A 27,690-nucleotide genomic window follows, 5' to 3' on the forward strand; every position below is an offset into this window, starting at 1 on the left:
TCACCTTCCCCCAACTGTGGTACATTTAAGTCAGCTCCATGGAATGGTTTGGAAATAAACTTAGAACGTTTGGAAGGTGGGTACTTGTAACAGTTATTTCACCATTCTAGGGGTAAGGATAAAATGTTGCTATGTCTAAGCCTTCAGGATTTTCAGATTTCTAAATGCATATTAATGCATTTGGAAGAAATTTTGTATGCTTGAGAAAATGCAGTGCAAAAATGAGTTGGGGCACAATGTCTCTATAACTCAGGGCAAAACAACCTTATTTCCTTATAGTCAAAATAGAAGGCAGGAGAGTCAGGCTGTGCTTTCTGAAACCCAACAACCCAATATCGCTGTGCCAGTCTCTCCCCGGATCCAAAGCCACTCCCTTAACTTGATATCTGTTTACTTTAAAGGAGGCAGTTTTTGAGAAAGGGCCATAAATTTTTTGGCTCTGTGCCCCAAGAGCCATGACAAGCAAAAGAACATACCCTCCCAGAGATAGCCCTTGTGATATTTAAATGTGTGGGTTAATTTTTTATCCACTTTAATAACTGGAATTTTTTTTCTCTCTACCTCTTTGCTTTCTGTTTCTGCTCGGAAGCTGTGGACACAGAAATATCTGCAGGCAAATTACTCCAGAGCATATTGCAGGACAATCTTATAGCAAATAGTTCAATTCACGGCATCTGGATTCCTGATCCTTTTCAGAAATGGCAGGTGTGAGTGGATGTTTAAAATATTCTATGTTTATCTTCAACTTCTTGTTCTGGGTAAGTGTTTTTCTTTTAATTATCAATTTTATGCAAGAAAGGGGATCTTGATATAAATATCATAAATAAGAACAGACTCGGCTCTAGAGAAATAGGAGGAGGAGGAAAATGTATTTTCCATTTACTTGTTTGGGTTTGTTTGTTCTTTCTTTGGTTGTTTCAGTAATTGAAAATGAGCCAATGACTCAAAAAAGTATGCTTCAGGATCTGTGAGGATAAACATTTCATAAATGTGTTGATATTGTTGCAAAACAATCACAGAGGAAAAGTACTCCTTAATTAAAGGACAATTATTCTCAGTTGTGTATTATGCTGGTTTCCCCAAGTTTAAGGACCCTGTGGGAAAAACATGATCTGAGCCCAGTCCTCAGACCAGCTCCTGATTCCCACCCTTTCCATGTGGATTTGAAACAGGTGAATGGTGCGGTGTGGGAATGATAAATACATGACAGGAGGATCATTTTCAGGGCCCCACAGAAGAAAAATGGGTCATAAAAAAGCTTGAGAGGGAGAACAATAAAATTATTTAGTCATAAAATGATTAAAAGCTTGCTAATCTAAGACTGTGGGTGTGCATTGACATTTTAAAGTCATATTTTGATGTGTCATCACTCCACCCTTCAATCAACAGGGTTGCCTTTTAACAAGTTATATTTCTCTTAAAGGCCATTGGCATAAGACATATAAAATTGGTAAGAATCAATTCAGTTTAGGCATATAAAATAAGTTGGTAAGAACCACCTAACATTGGAAAATGGACAAATGAGATGTAAAAAAGGACAAGTTGGGATGTTGGGAAACTGATGTTATCGTTTTTGGTATATACGGTGCAATTAAAGACTGTTCAAAAGTAAACCAATGGAAATAGTCCAAAGCACCTAAATGAAAAAAGCACTTTGTATACAGATTCCAAAATGGCTTATGCAGTATAAGCAGGAAAGAATTCTGATTTTGTTTTCATACCCGTTTTCCTCTTAGTTAACAAGCAGCTGGTCTCTATATGTTGGTAAGTTTTCTGTCCTCTTAAAATAGTAATAGACCTGGTTAAACTTAACTACTTGAATATACTTTCATTGTATAGAATGACTTTCCAGTCAACAGCTAGTAGCTCTAATGAATACAGATGATATATAGGTAAATCAAATAAGGAAGCTAAGTATGTAAATCAATAAAATTAAACAAAGTAGGTTAGTCCTTTGTACTTTCTCTTTACCCTGGAAAAATAGGCTGTTTTTGCATATTTTAAGTGAAGTTCATGCCCGTATGCCAGTTTTTAAAACAGCCCTGATAAATTTCTTTCCTTGAAGTATTTAAAATTGGTTAAGCATTGGGAGTAGAATATAAACAAAGAAATGCCTATGTCTTTTGGTTTTATTTTGTTTTTAGATTTTTATTGTGGCGAACTTTGAACATTCACAAAAGAAGAGAGAATAGGGTAATCAACCCCATCATCTGGCCCCAACAGCCATGAAACCAGGGCCAAACTTCCTTTGTCTATAATCTTATACACTTCCCCTACACCATAGTATTTTGAAGCAAATCCCACATGTATCACTTCATCTGTAAATATTTTAGTACATATCTTCAAAAGAAAATAATTCTTTAAAAATCACCACAATATCACTATGACACTTTAAAATTAATAAGAATTTCTGAATCATATATCAACCAACCATCCAGGGTTCAAATTTCCAGCTGTCTTACAAACATTCCAGTTTGAATCAGGATCCTAATAAGGTCCACATATTGAGATTGCTTGATACATTTTTCTATCTGTTTTAATCTTTAGGTTCCCCCTCTATCTCCATCTCTTCCTTTTTTCCCTTGCAATTTTATTGTACAATTTTATGTTGTGTGTTGTCTTGTCATATTTCTCATGGTCTGGATTTTGCTATTTACATAACCATGGTATGTCTAACATGTTTCTCTGTCTTCTGTATTATCTGTAAGTTAGTAGTTGCATCTGGAGGCTTGATAAGATTCAGGTTAAAAGATTTTTTTGGAGGGGGAGAGACTATTTTATAAGTGGTGTGTTTTTTTTCATCAGGAAGCACATAATGTCTAGTTGAGTTTCTTTTTGTGCTATTAACCATTGATGCTCATATCCATTAATTATCTGAGAGTTACAAATTGTTGATATTCTCTATTCTCATTCTAACAATTTTTCTTCATTTATTAATCAGATTACTTTCTGTAAAGAGAAATTTTTCATCTACCTTTTGATTATATTATCAAAAAGAAAAAAAAAGCAACATAAATGCTTCTTTCTTACTCTTACCAGGTTTCAAAATGACAAGTTAATTTTATAGTATCCTCCAAAGGTGATAAGCTAATATTTCTTTAAAACTAGTTTTAAAGTTTAAAATCCTTAAAAACTCATGGATTTAAATCCCTTTACAGAACTTATTCTCATTGATATGCAATTTATTCCATCTTTGGCCAAATCTTCAAGTTGGCTACTGAGTCATTTTGATAAGATCCTAATAATTTTGACATCTTCACTATCTGTTATGGCAAATTTTTACAGACTTACTTGCCTATTTCCTGGAATTAGCTATTTCTCCAAGAAGTCCTGAGATTTGTGTTTTTAAAGAACTGCAGCCTGTCTTCTTCATTCATAGGTAATTAGCAATATATACATGGTCCATCAAAACAAACCAATATATGGATTTGCTAAGAAATACATGGCTCCTATTTTAAAAAGATTTCCCAAATTATGAAACAGTTAAAATATATCTCTGTTGTGTAATAATCGTATGCAAAACATGGGTATTGTGAATACCTCAGAGTTCCTTGTTTCATGAAGTAGCTAATCAGGAACTTGGAATAGATGTGAATTTTAAACTTAAATGATATAGGTTATAGGTTCAGGATCACATATTTTAAATCAGTGTTCCAGATGAGCTGTAGTGATCTGCACCTTGCTGTAAAAGACAACATAATTGCTCTCACTGGGAGCTCTGATTTATTTTGTTTTGTTATCTCCTTTTTCTCTGATAATGAAGACAAAGTCTTCCTGATATTATAGATCTCAGTGCACTATGTCTAGGGGCCCTCAGGCTAAAAGCCCTTGCTCCTCCCATCAGCATGTGATAGGCCCTACAGTTTCTCTAGGAGATCTTGCAGTAGAGTTCTTGAGTGAGAGCGACATTGGCAAGACCAGTGATAACTTCTCAGCAAACAGGTGACATCCATATTTCAATGCATAATCGAGGCAGCAGGAGGAGTCTCTGAGGTTAGGGACTGTTCCCATTTCTGCTCTCCCTCAAACCCTCAACCTAGAGCTCTCAGTTGGAATTTTATAATCCTTCATAGGTAATTAGCAATTTGTCACATTCCTAATGTTTACTTAAGCAAAAATTTTAATGATCCCACTGATGTGGTTTTCTTCTAGATGTCCATGGCCTGATGTTTTCAAATATATGCTTTCTGGTGCAACTAAACCTTTGCAAAATAGGTCCAGATATTTAAATATCTCTACGACATGCACATGGTCATTTAAACTAAACGTATCAGTGTCTTTTGGGGAAGAACTTTAGATATGCTACATAAACATGTAGTGATTTCCATTTGTTAGAATTTCTAATTGAAGAAAAACATGCAAAAGTGAAAATCATTCCTAATCACTCATGCTAAAGTTTGATTCAAGTCAGAGTGAGTTACATTAAACTCACTTAGAAGTAAAAAACCTATTTCCCCAAGTTTTGTGTCAAAACCAGATGATATGCCCAGGTTTTCTTATGCTCTTTTCATGCAGGTCAGACTTGGGAATATTGGAGAGATGCTAGGGGTATCTTAGGGATCTGGGTAAGCATAGAACATGGGGCCTCGGGTCATAGACGCAGTGGGTAATTATCAGAGACAGTGAGCCATAGGGGGACGCCCATTCTGCATGACGGAAAGCAGTGACATAACCCTAAATGAGGCAAGGTCAGAAGAAGGAGCCAAGTTGTGAAGCCAGGTGTATCAGCAACTGAAGGAAGCCAATGCATGAGGTTTGGAAAGAGAAGAAGGAAGCCAGAAGTTGGAGAGAGTTCAGGAACCAGCATTTTGATGTCCATCATTGTACTTTATTTAGTGTCTTAGCTTCTGAAATGAATGTGCTGAGAACAGTTGAAAACTGGAAACAAAGCAGACATTATGAGATAAGGGTACATTATATTTTAGTCTGTCAGTTGGTGAAATCCCCCAAGATAAAGACTTGACTACAGCTGAAATGTGTGAACTTTTGAAATACACTGGTTGCCTTTCACTATGCAATCAGTGTGGAATTACTCCAATGCCAAAGGCATCAGAACCCAGGGATTGAGAGCTCAGGCTCTGCTTTTGAACCTCAACTCCTTCATCACTAACTTTGTGACCTTTGTGACCTTTATTAACCTCTCTGTGCTTCGGTGTTCCTCATCTGTAAAAATGGGGATAACAGTAGTATCTACCTTATGCAGTTGTTGTGAGGATTAAATGAGCTAATATGTTTAAAGAACTTGGTGTAAATGCTAAACAAATGTTTAAGAAAGAAATTTCAGCCAACATTGTGTAGTCATTTTTGTGAGACAGAAATATAAAAACACTGCATTATGTTGAATACACTTCAATGTCAAATTTTGAAACGGTGGAGGAAATAAGACAGCAAATGTTGTGATAAGGCAGGAATTCTTTTGTCATAAATTAGAGTCAGGGAAAGAAAATGGATTTGTAAATGCAGGAAAGATAACCTGTAGTGTGCTTACTCAGGCCCCTATTTGTGTTGGGAAGAAATGTGGTTGATTTCTTTCCCCCAAATTTAGAATTATTCAAAATGTGAATTTGTGTCCGTTGTACTGGGTGCTTGGTTTACTAATAGATTTAGAAGATGCAGATGAATAGAACTGTAGAGACACACACACTGTGTATTTAACATTCATCAATATAGAAAACATCCTTCGGTTGGGGATAAAGACAGAAAAATCATGATAGACAGTCTGCTAAGAAGAGAAGTTTTAAATTTACTTCGCTGGTGTAGAGTATCAGAAAACTAGGTATAAAGTGCAAGGTAAGAGGCTACCTGAGTAAATCAGAGCTGCATTAGCACATGCCTGTATAGGGAAAGCACAGTGACCTCCAACAGGAGATCTGAGAATGCGGCCATAACCCGTGTCATTAGAGAGTGAGGCAAAGTACTTACCCTAACTCCTGATCGATAATAAATCAGGTCTCATATTGTTCAAAGGTGAATAAAAAGGGAAATTTGGCATAAAGTCTAACAAAAAATGCTGTTGAACAAGTGAGAGAGAATGTTACCCTGAATCCTTAGAGGACTAGCACATATCCCTGAAAGAAACACTCCAGAAAATCCCGAAAAAAGTATCAGGAAATCAGTATCCACAATGGGATGCCAAAAAATAATCCTCATGAAACAGTGGCTGGAAGCCATAAGAGAGGATAGAGTTAATTGAAAAACCATAGGATAAGCTGAAATGGAAAATGCATAAAGAAAGAAGGATTTCAAGTAAACTAGAAACACAATAACGGAATTCAAATCTACTCTGCATATCACATTAAATATAAAGAGTGATACAGAAACTTAAATTGCGAAACTCAACCAGAAGAAAATTAAAAAGAGATGAAAATGAGGTGAAAGAAGATAATAGATTCAGAGAAAAGAGAATATAAATCCAAAAAAATGTGTACTTCTGAAGAAAAGGCCAGAATAAATGGAACTAAAACAATAATCAGATTAACATATGAAAATTTCATGGAGCTGAAAGTATGTATGCAGATGGAAAGTGCCTATTCTGCCCCAAGTGAAAGTCAATTAAAGATGACATCCATGCCTAGATAAATATTAGGAAAATTATGGAGTGAAAAGATAAAGTACAATCTTACCAATGTCTGGATATAAGCACACAACTAAAAAGAAAACAAACAAACAATGTGTGAACAAAAATACAACTTGGCAACAGACTTCTCTTATTGCAACACTAACTGTCAGAAGACAGTGGAACAACATCTGCCAAGGATTCAAAGTGAAAGATGTGACCCAAGAGTTTTACATCCAGATACATTCTTTAACAAGTGAACAAGAGAGGAAAATGTGTGCAAATATTCACATTGTAAAATTTACTTAAACATGCCCTAAATAATTAAAGCATGAACCATGGGAAAATCATGGAAATAAAGGTCTGGAAATAAAAAAGTTACTTATGTCTCAATAATTGTATTTTTCATCATAAACCTGAGTGAAAATCTAAAAGAAAATTGAAAAATATTTGAAAAAAAGAGACATATTAAAAAATAATAATAACATTTACTCTGAACTAAAATCCAAGACTCAATGCACTAAACAGCATTCACTGGCTTAAATGAAGCAAACATTGTTAGAAATGCTGAAGAGTGGAAGCAAACACCACTATCTGAATTTAACACATCTCTCAGTTTTTGACAGTTCAGGAAGGAAAAGAAAAACAAGGATATAGAAGTCCTAAATAATCAAATTTATAAGCCATATTTAATAGATTTCTAATACATTTTTTACCTACTTAAGACTTTAGTGTGTTTTTCAGGATCTCTGAATTTTTACAAATTGATGAAGAAAATATAAAAAAATTCTCACAATAAAGTTAAACACAGAACTATCATATGACCCAGCAATTCCATTCCTTAGTATATACCCCAAAGAATTGAAAACAGATATTCAAACAAAAATGTGTACACAAATGTTCATAGCAACACTATTTATTACAATAGCTGAAAGGTGGAAACAATCCAAAAGTCCATGAACTGGTCCATGATTAAAAAAAAAAAAATGTAGTGCATCCACTGTGCCGGTTTGAATGTATTATGTCCCCCAGAAAAAGCCATATTCTTTGATGCACTCTTGTGGGGCAGACATAATAGTGGCGATTAAGTTGGAATGTTTGGATTAGGTTGTTTGCATGGAGATGCACCCCACCCAACTGTAGAGGATAACTGATGGGATATTTCCATGGAGGCGTGGCCCCACCCATTCAGGGTGGGCCTTGATCAGTGGAGCCATATAAACATGCTAACTCAAAGAGAAGGAATTCAGTGCAGCTGTGAGTGACGTTTTGAAGAGGAGCAAGCTTGCTAGAGAGGAACGTCCTGGGAGAAAGCCATTTTGAAACCAGAACTTTGGAGCAGACACCAGCCACGTGCCTTCCCAGCTAACAGAGGTTTTCCAGACGCCATTGGCCATCCTTCAGTGAAGGTACCCGATTACTGATGTGTTAACTTGGACTCTTTATGGCCTTAAGACTGTAACTGTGTAACAAAATAAACCCCCTTTTTATAAAAGCCAATCCATCTCTGGTGTTTTGCATTCCGCAGCATTAGCAAACTAGAACATCCACCCAGTGGAATGGTGCTCAGTCGTAAAATGGAATGAAGTTCTGGTGTATACTACAGCAAAAATAAACCTTGAAAACATTATGCTAAAAGTAAGAAGCCAGACCCAAAAGGCCACATATTGCATGCTTCCATTTATATGAAGTATCTCAAACAGTAAAATCCACAGAGATAGAGATTAGTGGTTGCAGGGGCTGGAGTAAAAGGAGAACAGGGAGTGAGTGCTTAATGGGTGCCGGGTTTCCTTTGAGGAGGATGAAAATGTTCTGGAACTAGGTAGTGACAATGATTGCACAACATCGTGAACTTACTAAATGCCACTGAATTGTACACTTTAAAACGGTTGAAATGGTAAATTTTAGGTTACATGTACTTTACCATGATAAAAAAATCAAGGCATAAAGAGGAAAATAGTCTCACAGGCAACAACTGTGCAGTCTGCATTCTCCTACCACAGAGCACTTAAACTGGACTTTCAAATAAACATTTAAATAAATGAAGAAACTTGAAAATTAACAACAGCAGCAGCCATACTTTCCTAAACATGTTAGGACTGCCAGAATCCTTGCCCCCTACAGTTGAGGCCCCTGGTGTTTGTGGTTATCACAAAACAAATCTTGTAGATGCTCACTTGGATATTTCTTAATCTCTCAGGAGTAACACAGGAAAAGATCCCTAAAGCTTATCTAAAGAGTGTCCATTTTGGACTAATAATGGTATAGCTCACGAATCACCTCTTCTCTTAGCATAGCATTGTGCGTTTTCTTCCATTTTCAGCACTCTTTGAACATACTTCTATAAATACACAAATCAAAAGACAGAATTGGGTGGTGGGCTAGGCAGGGGTGACTGGAAGAAATATTACCAGAGAAGAAGACAAATCAGCTTGTCCTGCACCAGTTGTTTTTTTTTTTTTGTTTTGTTTTGTTTTTGTCTTGGATGGTACCTTCCCTTTTTCTTCCTGACTGTATCAGTCAGGGTTCTCCAGGGAAACAGACTCAACAAGAGATATCTATAAATATAAGATTTTATACAAGTGTCTCACACAACTGTGGGTATGCATGAGTCCAAATTCCATAGGGCAGGCAGCAAACTGGCAACTCCAATGAAGATGTTCGATGAGCTCCTCAGGCAGCAAACTGGCAACTTCTATGAACTCCTCAAGAAAAACGCTTCACTGGTTAGCCGAAGAAGTGAAGGTCCTCTATCTGTCTTGCTTAAAAGTCTTCAACTGGTTGGATTAAATCCAACGGATTGAATTCTCTCATTGTGGAAGACACACCCTTCGTTGATGTAATCAGTCACAGCTGCAGCCAATTGACTGATGATTGGCCTTCTGGTTTATTAACCAGCCACAAATGTCCTTGCAGTAATGGTTAGACACCATCACCTGGCCAAGTTGACACACGAACCTAACCATCACACTGACATTTTATATTTTTCAGCTTCTGCTCATAAGCAATCACTTCTTAGAAAGCTCAGACTAATTAATTCCACAAGGAGAATGTGAAGTGTTCTGAGATAAAAGGAAGATGTCCTTGGAGGCTGAGTGACCACCAGGATGGTACTCTCCAAAGAGAAACCAGTAGGGCAGGAAGTGGGCCAAGTCAGTTCTCTATATCCACTGATGTCCAGGGTGGCCAATGTATCAATCCAATTTCTTTTACAACCTCATCAACACAAAATAGGATGGAACAAGACTCATATCTGAAGTTATATTCCTAATTGTTTAAACAAGTATAAAAAGATTGAGGGACAAACACTTAAAACAAACTTGCAAAGGGGCTCAAAGAAAGAACCTTAATGGCCAATTTTGGTAGCAATTGGAATGAAATAGTTTAGTATTAATCATGACTGTCGAATGATTTTTCTTGGTAGAAAATAAGTTTACTTTTAAAAGTACTCAACAAATTTATTAGTAATTTCATGATATTAAGACTCGATCTTTACATGTGAATTTCTTCAATAACCTATTATAACGATGAGAATCATATATTTTAAGTTCTTTTTCCTTCTGCTTTTTAAATGAAGATTGAAGAAAAGATAGTGGTAGGATTGGAAATGATAGTTTGGCCAACTTTGAAATCCCTAAGAAAATTTGTCTAATTCTGAAGATTGTAGTTGAGCAAAATATTCTTGGCTTCTAAAATACTTAGATACCTTTTATTTTAAATGTTTGTATTACAGGTAACTTTTAAGTGGTGGAGAAGACTAAAAGTCAACATGTCAGGGGCAAATATGGTTAATTATGTAAGATTTCTGAATATTTTGATGCCTTACTAGATTGAAAAAGTGAGCTAAATATTTGCAAATTAAAGTGTTTAAAAATATCACAATCTGGGTTTCTAAGAGTTCTTAAAGTTTTATCATTCATAGTTTCATAAATATTAGATAGGTATTAGGATATTTAAAATTGTTTTCAGTTAAAGGTAAAAGTCACAGTGACAGGACAATAAATAGAGATCTACTTGTGAAAGGAGAAGAAAAAGATAGAAAATATCAGCAAAAAAAAAAAAAATGAATAACACATAAAAAATCCAATTGATATAAAGTTACAGAAAATCCCAGAGGGAGAATCATTTCACATAATTCTCACTCATAGAGTTACAGCAAAGAATTGCTGAAAAGAGCACTTACCTCTGTTTGCAAACAATATCAGAATTTAGTAGGAAGGGAAGAGGGAGTAAGAAGAATTTTCAAGGCCTAAAACTGTTTTTTCAGTGGTTTGTATTTTATATTGTATATATGTGTGTAAATTATAGAGGTTATTTGGTGATTTGATAGAGAGCTTCGGTATTTAATTGCATTAATCACTTTGTAGGAGTTGAAGCATAAAGAAGGGGCAGGGTTGGATTAGGAGTTGCATTTGACTTTCACAAAGTCAGCATTATTTCCCAAGGTTCCAATTTCTTTATCCAAAGTGAAGAATTTGGACATAGATGAGTTTTGAGTCTCTTAGGGAGCACAGATTCTATGGTTATCAGCAACTCATTGTACCCACTGTTCCTTAAGGAAGCCCTTGACTCTGTTTTACTGGCAAATTTAATGAGAAACCATTAAGAGTGAAACTGCTGTTTTGGGGTTCCAGTCATGTGGCAATGATGCGCCAAGGTCATAAGTTTTGGGAAGACTCAGTATCTCTCTGTCAGAACACCGATCAGAATATTCTAGCAAGTTCTCCAAAGTCTACTCTGTCTGGTATGTTACCAGACCTGCTCTCAACATCTCTGTCTTATAATAGATGTTTGTTTTTTTTTTTTTGAGGTCACAATATATACCTTTAAAGAAAGAAAGAAAGAAAGAAAAAGCCCTGAAAGACAGGGGTTTTCCTTACACTAAAGTAAAATGTGTTTCGCATTTTATGTGTTGGCCTTGCTCCAAATTAAATAATCTGGTAAAGTCATTAAAGGAATTTAAGACTTTGAGTACTGTTTCTTATTGTTCCTCCTCTCTGGGTAAGCTCTACCACTAACGAAGCTTATTTTTAAAAGAATTTATTTGGGTGCAAAAAGTGACGGTGAATTTGTACCTTTGTTGCTTAACTGCACGTTTTGTCGAATGTCCTGCTGTTCCCTATCTATCCCGGCTTCTCCCTGTCTCTTGAATATTGAATGAATGGTGACTAGTCAGTTATTCCCTTCCTTCTTGTTCTGAAAATGCTTGTCAGAGACAAACCCAGGGGCATAATAAGGATATTTTGTCTTTAAACCATCGCAATCTACTGAAAACACAGGGCTGGAATCAAAACATGGAAAATGATCTTTCCCTGACTAGTGGAGGTAACTTCTTGACCACAGACCCACCAATAGACTGGATGGGAAACAATTATTCTTATCATACTTCAGAATTACAATGTAATATTTTAGCAATTATCTACATATGAATATGACTCATTTATGTCTTTCAAGTTGTAATGGTTTAAGCCATTTTAACCAGAATTGGTGGGTTGTGTGTGGAGTTAGAGTTTCATTTTATCTCAATTGCATTCTAACATTTTTTTCTTTTTTTTACAGTTATGTGGTATCTTGATCCTGGCAGTTGCAATATGGATACGAGTAAGCAAAGACGGTCAAGAGGTAAAGAAATAAATAAGCAAAAGCTGCCCTGTTCCCAAAGTATTTTATCCCTTTTATAATAATGAAAGTAGTTGCAATCATCATCATCATCATCATTTGTGCTATGTGATTTTATAACTCAATTCTATTTGTCAAAATTACTTACTCTATGCCTGGCTCTGTACTAGGCATAGAACAGTCTTTCTGGAGAGGGAGAAGACACTTTTCCAAAAACAGGACATTGCATTTAAAGTGGAGGTGGAAAGGGGCAAAGTGGCCATATGCCTTCTTCACTGTTTGCTTAAGGCCAGCCTGATGTACAGTCTGAGGTTGTAGACCACTTCTCCTCCCTCCCAAGAAGGTCCATTTTTATGGGACAACAAGGTGTTGATAATTTGGCTGATCCCAAGATGGTGCAGTGTACAAGGAAAGAAGGAGAGAAGTTTGAATCTGTGTCTTAAAGACAGCAAAGTTTAAGGATAGTTGTTAATTACCTGTGTCAGCTGGTGTGAACACAATCATCATGACACAAGAGGCTGGTCTTGCTAGTAAAACTCAGTGGTCAACTGAGAATATCCAGACCCTTGCTATCTAGAAAGGATGAGCAGGCCCCGTCTCCCTCCATCATACACCCACTACATGCCTTGTGGCAAAGCTGTTACAAAGACTTCTACAGGTTTGAAGCAAGTTTAGTTTGTATGGCTAATTCTGACTCCAGACCTTGGATTCCACGTGTGCTGTTTCTGTGCCATACCAGTGTCACAGTGGTGTATGGGGAGAGAGTATAAGGGGAAAAGGAAGAGAGTGTGGAAGGTTGTTCTGTCAGTTTTACCCAATATAATGCCATCCTGCACCATTTCCTGGCCCCTGCTTCCAGTCTTTCCTCTCCCATCTTCTTCTCAGAAGGGACCCTTCCCTCCAAATTATTATTCTTTGCTCATGTAGAGTGATGTGCTCATTCTTTGGTATCTGGGCTCTTGGCCACTATTCAGGATCACATCTTCTACCGCTAGAGCCTTTTCAAGGTATTTGCCGAAAAGAAGATAGTCCCTGCCCCTTCCCCCCAAAGAACTTTTAATGCCTGTTATTAAGATAATACATTTTCTACTAAAACTCATTCTACCATGATGCAAATAATTGCCTTTGGATAGAGCATAGTTGAAAGACAGATTAAAAGCAAATCCACATCTATTCTGATTCCTTTGCTAAAGGAATTTTCTTCCTCCTCCCTTCTGTCTTCTTTTCCTCCCCTTTTCCTTCTCCTCCCTCACAGCAGCAATTAGTTGCTTCCTCCTTCCGTGCCCCATCATGGAAAGGAAACTGGGTGACAGAAGGGTGGGAATTAGTTGGTACCATCCTTCTCCATCAGGATTTCATTTACTGTTGTATGCTGATAAATGCAACCATGACATCCCGATGGCCTCAGCCTCTGCTGTTTGATCCAAGGTGAGGATGTGGAGGTGTGTGGAATCTCTGTGGTCTAGAACCTGATGTCTGACTTTTTGACTCGCAGTCACACAGAGATTGACAGCCACCTACTAAGAGGCCCTTTGGCATTTTAAAGACTTGTGTGCAGCCTGAATTTTATTTTACTTTACTTTATTTCTGGTTGATATGGAACATTTTCTTTCCCTCAGTGCTTATGGTAAACAAACATGGTGTTTAGTCTGTTAAGAAATCACACATATTGAATGTACTAAAGGAAAACTCTAGTTCTTGAGAGGGTGTTACTCGACATCAAGGGATAAGAAGGAATTAATACAGCTAGACAGCATCTTTAGTTACATTTTGACTTGTGTTCTCTGTCAACCCCCAACCCTGAACCAAAGTCAATGTCTGCCAAGATAACATTAACCAGTGTGACTTAGGTGAAATGGACCTGATTTATATTTATATGAAGTCAGTGACAAAAACTCAAGACTGTGCAAAGAGCTGAATTTTACTAGTCGAAAAACAGAGCAGTGGTTTTAGATGAGGCAACGTGGGCATAAATACAGAAAAGAAGGACACCAGGGAGATGACGTCTCTCCCTGCTAAAGTGTCTTGTAGAGACACTTTGTTCTCCCTCAGGATAAACTCAGCACCATGCAGCAAAGCATACAGGCAGCCATCCTTGTCCCAGGAGATCACTTATAATCCAAAAAGGATCCCTGAACCCCTCTTCCTTCAGACCCAGCTGTTTCTCTTCCTTAGAAATTCTTCCCCTATCCTAAGACACCCATAGACATAGCGTTCATCCAAGATAGCTTTTAAAATGCTCCTTTCCTGGAGCAAACTCGGAACTCAGATTTCCATTTCATTCCTGAGTAAGAAGACCCACTTGTTGGGCTGATCTTAGAACACTGACCCCCAGGCAGTGAACCCACAGCTTTCTGGCCTGTCTCTGGCCGTGGGTCACCCTGCCCAGGTTGATCTCAGAAGTGCCTCACCTCCTGTTGCCCACGTGCTGCTCACACTCTCCAGGCCTCAACTGCAGACATTTGACTATTATTTCCATATCTGGGCCCTCAAACCTCAATTTTGATAATTCAGCCCCTGAAGCCTTGATCTCCACCCCACCCCCCACCCCAACCTCCCAGAAACTTTAGGGTTCACCTGCACTAACCAGCAATACTCTACTGAAGCTGTATTTGGTGGTGAGGCTGTCAAACTATTTTTTTATACTGCTTTTTTGTAAACATCTATGTTGACCCAGGGATCATGCCTATTTATTAACAAAATTGATTTGATTTCCTAGCTCCAATCTTAACAAACAAACAAATAAAAAACAAATAAACAAAAACTCTGGAAGAACACATCAAAATATCTTTAAGACATAGCCAAGCTTTCTAAATAGGTAAAAAAAATTGTAAAATCTGTAAGCATTGAAGTTTAGAGTAAAAGGAGGCCTTAGATACCACAGAGGCTGGTACAATTCTCTTTTATAAATGGGAAAATGGAACTGAGAGGGGTTAGCTGACTTGGCCAGGGTTACAAACTTAGTTAAATGTCCAGACACTGAGTGGGATGTGGATTTTCATTTTAAGGGTTTTAAAACTTCAGCACAAGTCCCAGTGAGGGGCACAATCATGGTAAAAATGTCTTCATCCTTGAGCAAGGGTTTTTCATAGGGTCCTAGGGAGGACTTGTCTAGTATGCCCAAGGCTTAGTGCCTTTATATTCTATACCATAGGCACAGTTTTGTTAGCCTGGGCACAAGGGCTTTCCTATACACTGTGAGAAGTTTAAGAGCATCTCTAGACCCTACCCACTGGATGTGAGTAGCATCTCCAGATATTACCAAATAGCCTCTGGGAAGGAAAATTGTCCTCAATTGATAGTTGCTCTCCTAAAATCTGGACTTTCACATTCCTTATTATGGACCCCCAAGCATCTTGTAATCAGCCACACCTACCCAAAATTCCAAGTCATCCCCACCAGAGCTCAAGTTCCATCACACGGTAGTTACTGAGACATCCAGCAGAAAGCGCTGTTCTTCAATTGGTGTGTTTTGGACTGTTAAAACCAATCACTGTGTAGATAAATGGGTCCTGGTACATTGAGCCCTCTCACCCTATTATTCTTCCATTTTAAAGAAACAACAGAAGTGCCCAGTCAGCAGCCAACATCTAAGTAAGCTTTCTTCTCACGAAGTGCTGCCAAAGCCCTATGGGTCATTTTATTCAGGCTCTTTCCAAACAACCTGAGAACATAGAGAGGAATATTATAGTTCAGCTTTGTCATTTAATTTATCCATTCATCAGGCATTAAGCACTTGTCCCTGTTAAAATGCATTATCCAATACATTTGAGATCCAAAACTGTAGGGAAATGATAAACATGTTGACTTATGCAAGGATAAATGTAAATATAAAAAATTCTCCTAGTTGCAAAAAGGGGAAAAGTACCACCTGCCTTAGAGAATATTTTTGTACAGAACTTAATCCTTCCCCCTTTGAGATGCATGTACATCTATAACTTTTTGCCACATTTATAATCCAGGAGACCAAGAATCTGCGAGATATTTCTGAAATATAAACATCAAGGAAGGTAGTACCCTTCTCTCATTTTCTTGGGAGTTTATCTTAGGGGTCTGGCTCCAAATTTTAATTATCCTATAGCTTTATTGATCCTTTGGATAGAAGCAATTAACAAAGGCCCCCTCCCACCACAGTACTAGATGAATTTATTATGTGACAAGTGGTACTCGGTCCTCTTACATGCATGTAAGGGGCTGTATCTGGTTGACTATATAAATGGATTTGTCAGATTGCCTGTGATTTATCACATCCTGGTTTCATGCTTATTCAGTAATGAAATTGTTTTGCTTCACCTTAAAAAACAAAAAACAAAAACCTTCAGCACATTGTTTCCTACTGATGGCTGAATAAAATTTTCCTCTAGGCTGTGAGTTGGTTTCCAAAGTCTTTAAGAACAAAAAGACCATCAGTAGCAGTGGCGGTCATTTTTGTACTGACTGCTAAGGGAGCTGACCTACACACTGCAGAGCAGATTCTAGGAGGAAGAGTCTCCGAGTTAGTTTAGGGACTAGTGTTCCATCTAGAAATAGCCCACTAGATGACAGAGGTAATATGAGTCAGTTGGATTATATATAGCATTCACATATAACACAGGTACAAGATTTCATTTTTAATTGTGATTTACTTCTGGACATACATGGAGGACAAATGGTAGATTGAGGCAGGGTGCTGTCAGGGTGATGAGGAAGAAGGTAGAGAGGGGGAAGAACTGAATTATGCAGGACGGCCAATCTACCACAGAGGACTCAAGGATATTTTCCCTTCAATCCGTTCCTTAACAGTCCAACCAAATAGAGTTTCTGGAAGCCTCTGTGGACTACTCCTTCTGGGAATAAGGAGATAGAATTGTTATAGAATATCAGAAACAGGACTTATCTTTTCTTAAATATTTTCTGTTTGTTTTGACAAATGTGTAGGTCCCTGTTAGCCCCATCACAATCAAGATATAAAGCATTTTTATCAACCCATAAAATTCCATTATGTCCCTATTTGGTCAGTTCCTGCTTTCTTATCTACCCTGCTCAAAGTCAAGCAGTGCTCTCATTTCTGTCACCAGAGATTTGTTTGCCTATTCTTGAACTTCATCTAAATGGAATCATATAGTATTTACTACTTTGTGTCTTGTTTCTTTAGCTCAGAATAATGTTTTTGAGATTCATTCATGTTGTGCTTAACAGTTTAGGAACTTGGGCTTTTTAATTTAAATAATTAAGTTACCATAAAAACACATGCTTTATAATGTTACTTTTATGTATAAAACAAAAAACCTAAGAACCAAGGATCACATCAAGAAGAGTGAAAGTACTTGTCTGTCTACGCATTTTAAAATAATTGATTTTTTAAAGCCCATTGTTTTTCTTCCAATATATCGTCTTAGAAAAATATAGAGTTGGAAACACTATTCAGACAAGTAAAGCCTTAATAGAATATAAGTGCCACTGAGGACGGGGATTTTTGCTTGTTCAGATCACTGAAATTACCTTAAGGTCCTGGAACGGGGCATGGCACATAGCAGGTACTTAATGAATATTTGTTGAATAAGCAAAATAAGCTTCAAAGAAAGGGATTTCCTGTCCTTAATCTCTTTTTTTCTTTTCAGATTCTCAGCTCTGAGACTAACACCAATGTTGCTGTGAATTTGTTGATTGCTGTGGGTGCTATCATCATGATTTTGGGTTTCCTGGGATGCTGTGGTGCCGTGAAAGAAAGCCGCTGCATGCTTCTTTTGGTGGGTTCTGCAGATGAATCCCAATATCTACCCATCAGATTTCTGAGGCTTATTTCCCATCACCTCTGTCTGACAAGGGGACTTATCAAGTTTGATGAAACACTAAATCTACTGCTGTTTACAGGGTTTGATTGTGGAAGTTATTATGTTTAGTTTAGAATAGAGGATACCCTGAGAGAAGATGGGTTTTAGACATCAGTTCATTCATTCATTTACTCATTCATTCATTTACTACTAGGTACCTGTTATGTGCCAGGTACTGTACTAAATGTATGTAAGACCTTAAGATAATTAGAACCCTCTAGGAAAGAAAGGTTGTTTCTTCTGGAAAGTGCATTTATAACAAGGCCCCAGGTGATTCTGATGGTGGTAGAAATACCATTTTGAAGCCAGTTCTGAGCGTGCATGTGTTTGACGAGGAAAGGAGGGAGAAAGATAATATTCAAATAGTTTCATCTAAGTTTACAAACTTCCCTTCATTCCATATCATACCCATGCCAATAGTCCCATAAATAAATTTTCATTTTAACTGCTTTTCTTTGCAGAAAATGTTTCTGTGTGGTAATGACCCCAAAATTTGCAACTTAAGGCATGGGTGGAAAAAAATGAAGAGTGTGGACAATATTCCAAATGTGAATATGATCTCTGGCTATGGAGAGAAATAACACCATGCTGAAATGCCCCAAGATGTTACTGAAAGTACTGGGGATAATATTATTCCTTTATTCCTTTTATTTTTTAGTTTTTCATAGGATTGCTTCTAATTCTGCTTCTGCAAGTGGTGGCAGGTATCCTAGGAGCAGTTTTCAAGCCTCAGGTGTGTACACATATAATGTTTAATAATATTGGAAAATTCTTGAAATTTTTGAAATATTTCTCTCTGGCATGAATAATTTAAAAATAATTTTTAATTTTCAGTCTGATCGTATTATGAATGAAACACTGTATGAAAATGTAAAGCTTTTGAGCACATCAGGTGATACTGCAAAGGAATTCCAGAAAGCCCTGGTGGAATTTCAAGAAGAGGTAATTGGAATTCATATGTCATTAGGGGAATTTGACATATTTCTTATGTGCTTACTTAATTTTAACTGGCACATTCCTTAAAGATGGAAAGTGGATCCATTTTGCAGATTTGTCTGATTATTCTGTCACCATGGGATAAACACTAACAATATTTGTAATTTTTTCTAGCTTCATATATGATGTTCTGAAGCAGTTTAAAAGGACAGAGACTAAGAAATGCATGTTTATGACAGATTAAGCTTAGATTGGGTCAAATCAATAATTCTTTTAACATTTACCATTTAGAAGGGTAGTATGGTTGGGGAATTTGATGAGTCTCTCTGTCTGTCCATATCACCTTCTCTCATAAAAATCATTACAGCTGACATCTATTGCTTCATGTACCAGGCTTTCTATGCAGTAGCTCATTTAATCCTAAGAACAACCCTATATGATGAATAATAGCATCCCTATTTTACAGTTCAGGGAGCTGTGACCCAGGGAAGTCTGACAGCTAACAAGTGGTGGGGTTGGAGTTTTAACCCAGGTCTGTCTTAGTCTATTTTTTTTAAACAGTACACTAAGGAAGGATCATGCAGGAAGGCTAAGATTTCTTTCTAAAAGCAAATGTAACTTCATGAAGCCATATTTCACTTAAACTGCCCCTCCCCATATCTTTTGTTTTCTCTTTATCTTTAGGGTAAAGTTGAAACTTAGGCAGGCATTGAAGGTATTTTACTATCTAACTCCAAGTTAATCTTTAACTTTACTAAACATTACTCCGTAAAGCAAACATTTCAGTCTAGCCAGGTTTGTCTTTTCAGGGTCCCTAGAACAATGCTATTTTTCTGCCTTTGCCTCTTTTCCCCTCCTTGGAATGTACCTATTACTTTTCTCTTTCTTTCCAAATACTACATGTTCTTTAAGGCTTTTAATTGGGTATTACTTTCTCTGTGAAACAACTCCTAACCATACTTTCTTTATTCAGAATTCCCACTATATTAAATACATATAGCATTAACTTTGCACGTCATAGACATGGATTTTATAGGTCATTAAACCTAATTTCCTATTGATTCTATTTATGGTCATCCATTCTCTAATTTAATATTGAAAAGCTGAAAGTTTATCACTTTTTGCCCATCTCATTCCATTTGTATACAAGTCTGATTATGAGTGTGTTCTTTCTTAATTTGAAACAAAATCTGTCTCCCTAGAACTTACATTATTTAGTCCTAGTTCTTCCTTCCAGAGTTTCAGAGGAAAAAGAAAATCTATTGATGTTTCTACACATGGCAACTTTTCCTTTGAAAATAGCTATTGTGTGACCCCTAAAAGTTTTGCTTTTCAAGTTTAAACATCCTTGGTTTCTTGAGTTATCAGATGACATTTTTTTTTCCCAGAGCATTCACCAGTTTCTATTTGGATAGATGCCAGCTTGTAAAATTTCTGCATAAAGCATCATTTCCAAGGTCTGAAACCTGATAGGGTCATTCCCTGTTTAACTTCCTCTGTGTTGCACTTTTCCTAGCTCCCCCATAGCTGTGTCTCTTGATCCTCCCCTCTCCAGACCAGTCTAGGCTTAAAGCAGGAAGAACTTAAGCAAATTTGGTTCCTCTACTGATTGGGGCTGAGCAGTCTCAACCCTCTCCATTGAATTGACCTAGAGGGTGATGTGCTAGCGGGCACCACTGGGTTCCTGAGTTGAAGCGTGAGTCACACTTGCTGCACATCGTACATGGGTTTCTTGATTTCAGTGCTAATCAAAGATTTCAGAAGGTTATGTTTGTTGTAACACATTCTCCTGAAATGCTCCTGTGAGTATGTGTGTGTCTGAAACTCCTTCCTCTTTTTCTTATAAAGTCACCAGTCATTGGATTTAGAAGCCACCCTAATCCAGTATGACCTTATCTTAATTAATTATATCTGCAGATATCCTATTGCCAAATAAGGTCACATTCTGACGTTCTGGGTGGACCTAAATTTTGAGGGTATGGTATTCAAACCAGTACAGTCATCCAGCCATTAAGGTGAAGTTATTTTAATATCCTGGCATTGAAATGCATTTTAGCCTGGAGAGCTGTCCAGTCTGTGGCTTCTGTTTCCTTTAACAATTTTTTCCTATTTCTGCATGAAGTTTTCTCTCTGATAGAGCTGATAGGAGAAAGATAAGGTATGCCAATTTCTCTCTTTTTAATTTAATAATATCATGGGACATATGCCAGGGTCATTGGGATTATCATTTCCTTGTTATTCTTCCCCCAAAACATGCCTATAGGGCCCCTTTCCCATTTACTTAGTGTTTCCCCATGTTTCTGCTTATTCTGAACCTTACCCTCCCTGACATCATGCTTGAAGCGTCATCCTTCATTTGTACCTCCTCCCGTATTTTATATATGTCCATGTAAAATTCAATTTCAATTTCATAGGAGACTCTTGAGTATCCTCTTTGGCATTTGAGATGGCTCTCACCCCTTTTCCTCCTCTCCTCCAAGAGTGATCAAGGATGGTGACATGGAAATTTCAATTTCAAAACCTTCCAGCTGGTTTGAGCAAGTTCTTTTAAGAGACGCTGACTCTCTCATGAACACTTTGGGATCTTCTTTGTTAAAATACGGGATATATGGATCTGACTCTGCCTCCCTTTTTTGTATTAAAAACTGGAAGGTGATTTCTTCATCTTCTTCCCAAGTTCCTCTGACTTTTGCATCTGCAACCCATTCTACTTTAATTAATGTTAAGACCAAAATAGAAAATTTCTTCATTTTGCTTCTATATTCAGAGAGGTGAGTGAGGTGACTTACATGCTAGTTTTAGTATAAGAAACATCTTAATAATGGTTCCAGAAGAATATAATTGAATATATTGATAATGTTTTTGGTCTTCTTTAGTGACTGATTTTCGTATCTACTTTTCATCAAACAGTTTAAATGCTGTGGTTTGGTAAATGGACCTGCTGATTGGGGAAATAATTTTCAACAATATTACAAGTCATGTGAATGTCCAACTTCAACGGATTCTTCTTGTACATTTTATGAGGAAAAATATGTTTACAAACAGGTGAGAACTAAATCAAATTTGGCATAGCAAGTCGTTCTGTTATTTTTCTCTTCGTATTGAAAGTCGTTACAAAAAATAAAATTGCAGCAATAGCAATGGGAAACATGATATGAAAATCCTAGGAATTTCCCAAATAAGAAAGAAATCCCTGTGTTAAGATATACACCAAGATTTTTAAAAATGAGAGTATTTCATTTCTTCTATGAATCTAGCATCATTTATACTCAACTTTAAAAAGTGAAAGAAGCATTCTACTGCAAGGGGAGGCAAAGTACAAATTAATGGACAAAAGTTTATTTTGTTCTCTCTTTGTTGACCTTAACCACTATTTTCCAATTTTTTTGTTTTAACATAAATTCTAGAAATAAATATTTTCACTTTAATTTTCAAACATCAAGGTTTTTTTTTTTCCTTAATCAAAATTTCTTTTTCTCAGGTAACCGTGTAGGTATAAAGGAAGGACTTGGTACGATTCCAGTTGAGAAGTTGCCTCTGACATGTAAAGTCAATTGAAAAAGCTGGGCTTATCTTTTCTGCATTGTAGGTTTAGAATAAATTTATGATTGTCCTATTTCTTTCATTTATTATTGATTAACTCATCAAATATTTATTGACCACCTCCTGTGTTCCAGGCGTTCTACCAGGACCTGTAGATCCATTCCTGAAAATGTCACTATGTTGGTCCTAATGGAGCTGATACTCAACTAGAGGGAGAGATAATTAGACAAATTCAATAAAATGGGCTACTGGAATTTCTCAGATAGGAGTAGACACAAGATTTTATGGGAGCCCAATTCAATTAGTTCTGAGGTTTCAGTGATGCCTTCCTGTAGGACAAAACATCTGTCCTTTACTGTGAAGTTTGAAGTTTTACATAAACTGTTCCCTATCTTGGAAGGAATGCATATATAAATGACAACTAATATTAATGACATTTATTCACTGTCATTCTTTAGTGCATGATATGTGTCAGACAGAACCCTTGCTAGAATAAGACATGATTTGGGATCCTTTAGATTATAGTTTAGTTGGATAGCAATATGTAAAAAGCTATTATAATTCATCCTTAATTAGTTTCTGTAATACCTGAAGATTATTTTAGATCTGGCTTTTTTTCTTTTGGTTTAGTGTAAGATGCTGAAGCTAACATGTAAAAGGAAATAGCAAGTATCTCAGGGAAAACTTCCTTCTCCTGACTATTCATATCCCTTTGACTGATCTTATCAACATTAAAGAGGATCTGTTTTGAAAGAAGAGTTGCAGTCACTAATATTTAAAGTAACTCATGGAGGGAGAAGTTATTTACCAGACTACAGTGTTAGCGTGTCTTTTCAAAATGATTTCACCAAAACTGTTTTTATTCTTACACTTGAGGTTCCTCCTTGCTCCCCTTCTCCCTATCCAATGTCTACAAAGATGAAGGGAAAAAAATATGGGCCAGTGAATATAATTTCCAGCTAGAAGAAACCATTATTCAATGGCTATAATAAACTATAATTCAATGGCTGGTTGCTGTGTGTCTCCTGCTAAAGATTCAACACATGGATGTTTTTCTTTAAGATAAATTTTGAAAATCCCCTAGCATTATCCTAAAAAATAACAAATATTCTCTCTAAGTTTACACATAATTCAGCCACATACAGGCTGATGACCACACCAGTTTCTCAAAATGAAGATCATAAATTCATAAACTATTCCCATCTGCCTTGTGTCATTTGCAAGAAATCTAGAAAAATAAGAACTCTGGCATGGCCATAATTGGCATTTTGCCAAGATAGCCTGGTTATCTGGGGGGAGAAAAACCCTCAAATATAATGACTGCAAATCAGTAGATACGATCATTAATCTTATAGGGATACTAAATGGCATAATAATTTCCTCTCTCTAATGTTTACTGCTTTGGATCATATGTGAATGGAGAAGCCCGTTACATTCAGGAATGAAAGGAAAAGAATATCTAACTCAACCTTTTGGAGAACTTTTTAATTTAACAAAGTTAAATTGAACAGAGAATACCACTATTAAAATTGTATTCCATTTTTATGAATCCTTATAATTTACAATCATTGGAAGTTTTGGTTCTGGTCTAAAATATCTTAAAGCTTGGAGATGTGTGCCAGTTTGAATAAATTTCAAAAAATGTGGCAGAGAGGCAACTCTCTAAGTTTCGTTTTTTGTCTAAGGTAAGGGCATAGTGGTGGATATAATGAATTTTTTTTGTCTTTAAGGAAAACACAATCCTGATAAATATTATTAAGGGAGTTTTGAAAAACCTTGATTTATAAATGAAATTTGTAAGCTAATTAGCTAAAATCTCTACTGCAGATTATAAACCTAAGAGATAAAGTGATGAGTTGATATCAGCTCTAAAATTAGGATAGAATTATTATTTATAATTAGAGATCCCTGGATTCAGCATTTGGGTAGCTGAAGCAGCAAAATACAGCTTTTTTTAAAAAAATTTTTAATTGACTTCTAAGAGAAAAATGTGTCACTACTTTTTAATGTATGAATGAAACACAAAAATTTTTTTTAAAAATTCGGAGGAGGGCAGGGGGAAGGAGAAAAATAATTCAACTCCCCTTTGTTGTGTTGCATTCCTCGGTAACACTTTAAAGAGCCAAACAAATGAATAAAAATCTTAATTAAAATAAGGTCAAAATTTTATTAAAGGTAACTTTTTATGTTTTTTGTTTAACAGCCATGTATTTCTTTGATAAAAGACTTAGTTGCAAAGCATATCATCATAATTATTGGAATAGCATTTGGACTTATGGTCATTGAGGTAAAGTATAATCTTGCTTTATTGAATTTCTTCATTCATTCACTTGTTTGTCCATTCATTCTTCTAACAAATAGCTATGGTAAGCCTCATAAAAACCAGGTATTTTAGAAAAGCACGGGGATACCAAGGCCCAAGGCCCACTGTCTCTGTCAATCAGCTTTGAGTCTGGGGGTGATTTACAGTTCTGTGAATTGAACAGGTCCTAAATGTATTATTTCTGAATGACCTCTCCACTGAGAAAAAAAAAAAAAAAGAATTAATCTTAATTTCCACACAGTTCTTAGTCCCAGGAATCCTTTCCTCATTGAAAATCAGCACAAGAGTTAAAGTTTCCTGAAGTTAGAAGCAAAAGCACCAAACAAAAACAAATCTCAACTCTGATTTTGAAACAGAAAATCAAAGCTGAACTCAGGAGTGTGGGGAGCTGCTTTCTTGCTATTTCATGCTTGTGAAATCTAACAAATTTTAAAAATCAGACAGTTGCCTCTGATTTTCTCAGTTTAAGAACTATGGGCTCATTTGGAGAAGTTTTCAAGTAGGTTCTGCTTGGGTTTAATGTATTACTCTCATCAATTTGATTATTGTTGTTGAAAAATAATCCATTGTAGGATATTTATTTTGATGGACTGTTTTTGGCCTGATTATTTTTGAAACTGAAGGATGCTCTTCACACAAACTACAAATCTGTATTAAGATGATATGAAACGGTTTCAGAGAAGCATTTTGGAATCATCCCAGATCTTGGGTAATTCTGATATCAAATGGGTTAAATTCACAGATAATCCCATTTCAGAACATTAGCAAGAATGCTAACGATGCAAAAGTCTCCCTGCCCTGAAGGCTAGTTAGATCAGCTGAGTAACTTCTGCTTCACAATCAGCATCTTCCTTGGGCTTTCTGGTTCCCAATCACTGCCAGAGAGGAATTTTACCTGGGATTGAAGCAATTACTGCTCTAAATGGTCATTTAAGTTACTGGTGGAATTTCCCAGCTAACCATTATAAAAAGAATAGGGACTTTTTGCTGCAAATTTGGCTGTAGAGTCTTATTTCCTTGTAGCTCAAATGAATAGATCTAGAGAAGAAGCATTTTCTGTTGATATGGCTGTTGTTCTGTATATCTGATATATGATTAGATTCAAATGGTGCTCTGTATTAAATCTATTTCTCTTGATTCTGCCTTTTGTAAATGTCCTTTGCTTCTCTGTTTTGTATTCTGGGTTTATAAAAATTTAGAAATATGATCTAATGGACACAGAGGTAAATGGGGAATCATGCACATAGATGCATACTCATACATTTATAAATATAACAAATAGATGCATATGTTGGTAGAGTAGGCTTTAAACGAAAGTTTGAGTGAGCAGGCTTAAAACGAAATATTCAATATAAGGGTCAATATGTGTCAAATTCCATGTTAGACTCAAATTCAGACAATGACTATGACCTGCCACGACCCACAGTCCGTCTGAACAACAATAAATCTTTTCAGAGGTAGTAAAATGTAAGTATGAAATTAACTGTCTAGTGTTGATGAATGCTGGGCTTCTACTTCAAGGATGTGGAAGTGAGACACAATGATTACGTTATTCCATTATTTTGCCCATTTTCTTTATTCTTTCCTGATAATTGACCTAGCCTTAAAGCTTCAGATCAAGGCAAAAAGATAAATCTTCAGTCCTCACTTTTAAAATATTTGGAATGAAAATAATTACTTTTGCAGAGAATTGGTGTCTTAAGAAGGAAGAAATAGTGAGCAGCAGTTCTCATTTAAAACACATTTCCGGGAAAATATTAGTAAGCACAGACTCCCAGTACAGCAGGAGCATTTGAGATGACTCAGCATAGATGACACATTGTCCTCCTCATGCCTCTGCTGGGAAGGGGACTGATGGGAGAGAACTTTCCATCTGTCCTGCACTCAGTCCTTACTGTCATTGCCACATCAAAGCCACAGCAAGCAAATCACCAATGGCAAAGCCAATTAGGGCAAGTTTTGGGGTTCCTCATTCTTGGGAGAACTACTCAATGAGATAGAAATTATGCCCCAGATTTTCAGCTGTGCTTTTTCACTTCAAATGAAATCCATGAATTAAGCAATTTCCCATAGATATAGAAAAAAAAATTGCCTTTTTTATTCCTCTTGGCAATGCTTAAAATTATGGCAAGAGAAATTCTAGACTCCTTAATTTTTATGCAGATGATCTAAGCCAGGTGTTCATAACATTTTTATGGCAGATAGGTATAATATTTAAGCCCCGGAGGTCTGAAGTCCCCAGAGCTCCAGAAGCGATGCTGTACAGAAGGGTGGCTGTGTCAGAGAGGGATGGGGCAAGGGGGAAGATGATGGGGTTGCAGCTACGACTGTACAATCAATTAAGGCTGGTTAGAGGCTGAATGGCCAGTTGAAAACCTGATTAAAAACACACATGTAAAAAAAAAAATTCAGACAGCTTTCTCAGTGTTCTTTTGTCCCTTTAGAGTCTCTAATTTCCCAAGAAAAGAGATGACTTAGATAAATGAGACACTAACTGTTAGTAGTCAAAATCGTTTCACGTATAATGTTCTTTCTGTCTTCTATAAGACCCCCAGCATTTCCTCTTAATTTCAATGGTAATCCTGTTATTTTGTTTTCTAGATACTTGGTTTGGTATTTTCTATGGTCTTGTACTGCCAGATCGGGAGCAAATGAGTCTGTGGATGTGTCAAGCTATCACCAGTCAAACTTCTTTAAAATTTTGCTTTGGCTTTGTAACCTTAAATACATGAGTGCTGTATATGGCAGTAGCAGCTGTCCTATTAAATTATCTCATTTAGCCAGACTGCAGATATCTTCCGGACAAACTGAACATATTTAAGATATGAGTGACACAAGAGAAAGGATCTAAGTGTGCATTTTTACTCAAAATAAAAATAACACTGTTTACATTGGCACTT

At 36.6% G+C, this 27,690-nt stretch overlaps 1 protein-coding gene across 2 annotated transcripts; it reads left to right on the forward strand.

Annotated features, from left to right (window-relative positions):
* TSPAN8 (tetraspanin 8) lies at positions 1-27,687 on the forward strand. Of its 2 annotated transcripts, XM_037848212.1 has the most exons (9): positions 1-76; positions 590-758; positions 12,116-12,178; positions 17,776-17,904; positions 18,647-18,721; positions 18,823-18,930; positions 21,835-21,969; positions 24,671-24,754; positions 27,392-27,687. In XM_037848212.1, exons 2-9 carry the CDS (start codon positions 699-701, stop codon positions 27,443-27,445), a joined length of 708 nt encoding a protein of 235 aa, XP_037704140.1. In that variant the 5' UTR covers positions 1-76; positions 590-698; the 3' UTR covers positions 27,446-27,687. The 2 variants fall into 2 exon arrangements, with proteins under 2 accessions (XP_037704140.1, XP_037704139.1); XM_037848211.1 differs by lacking the exon at positions 1-76 and having other exon boundaries at positions 460-758.
* Positions 27,688-27,690: the final 3 nt, after the last annotated feature.

The sequence above is a fragment of the Choloepus didactylus genome, chromosome 8, assembly GCF_015220235.1.
Source record: "Choloepus didactylus isolate mChoDid1 chromosome 8, mChoDid1.pri, whole genome shotgun sequence".
Taxonomy (NCBI): Eukaryota; Metazoa; Chordata; class Mammalia; order Pilosa; family Megalonychidae; genus Choloepus; species Choloepus didactylus.

Coding starts and splice junctions, on each gene's coding strand:
- TSPAN8 (XM_037848212.1), top strand. CDS start 699: ATGGCAGGTGTGAGTGGATGTTTAAAATATTCTATGTTTATCTTCAAC. Junction 759..12,115: donor TCTTCAACTTCTTGTTCTGG/GTAAGTGTTTTT, acceptor TTTTTTTTACAG/TTATGTGGTATCTTGATCCT. Junction 18,722..18,822: donor GAGCAGTTTTCAAGCCTCAG/GTGTGTACACAT, acceptor TTTAATTTTCAG/TCTGATCGTATTATGAATGA.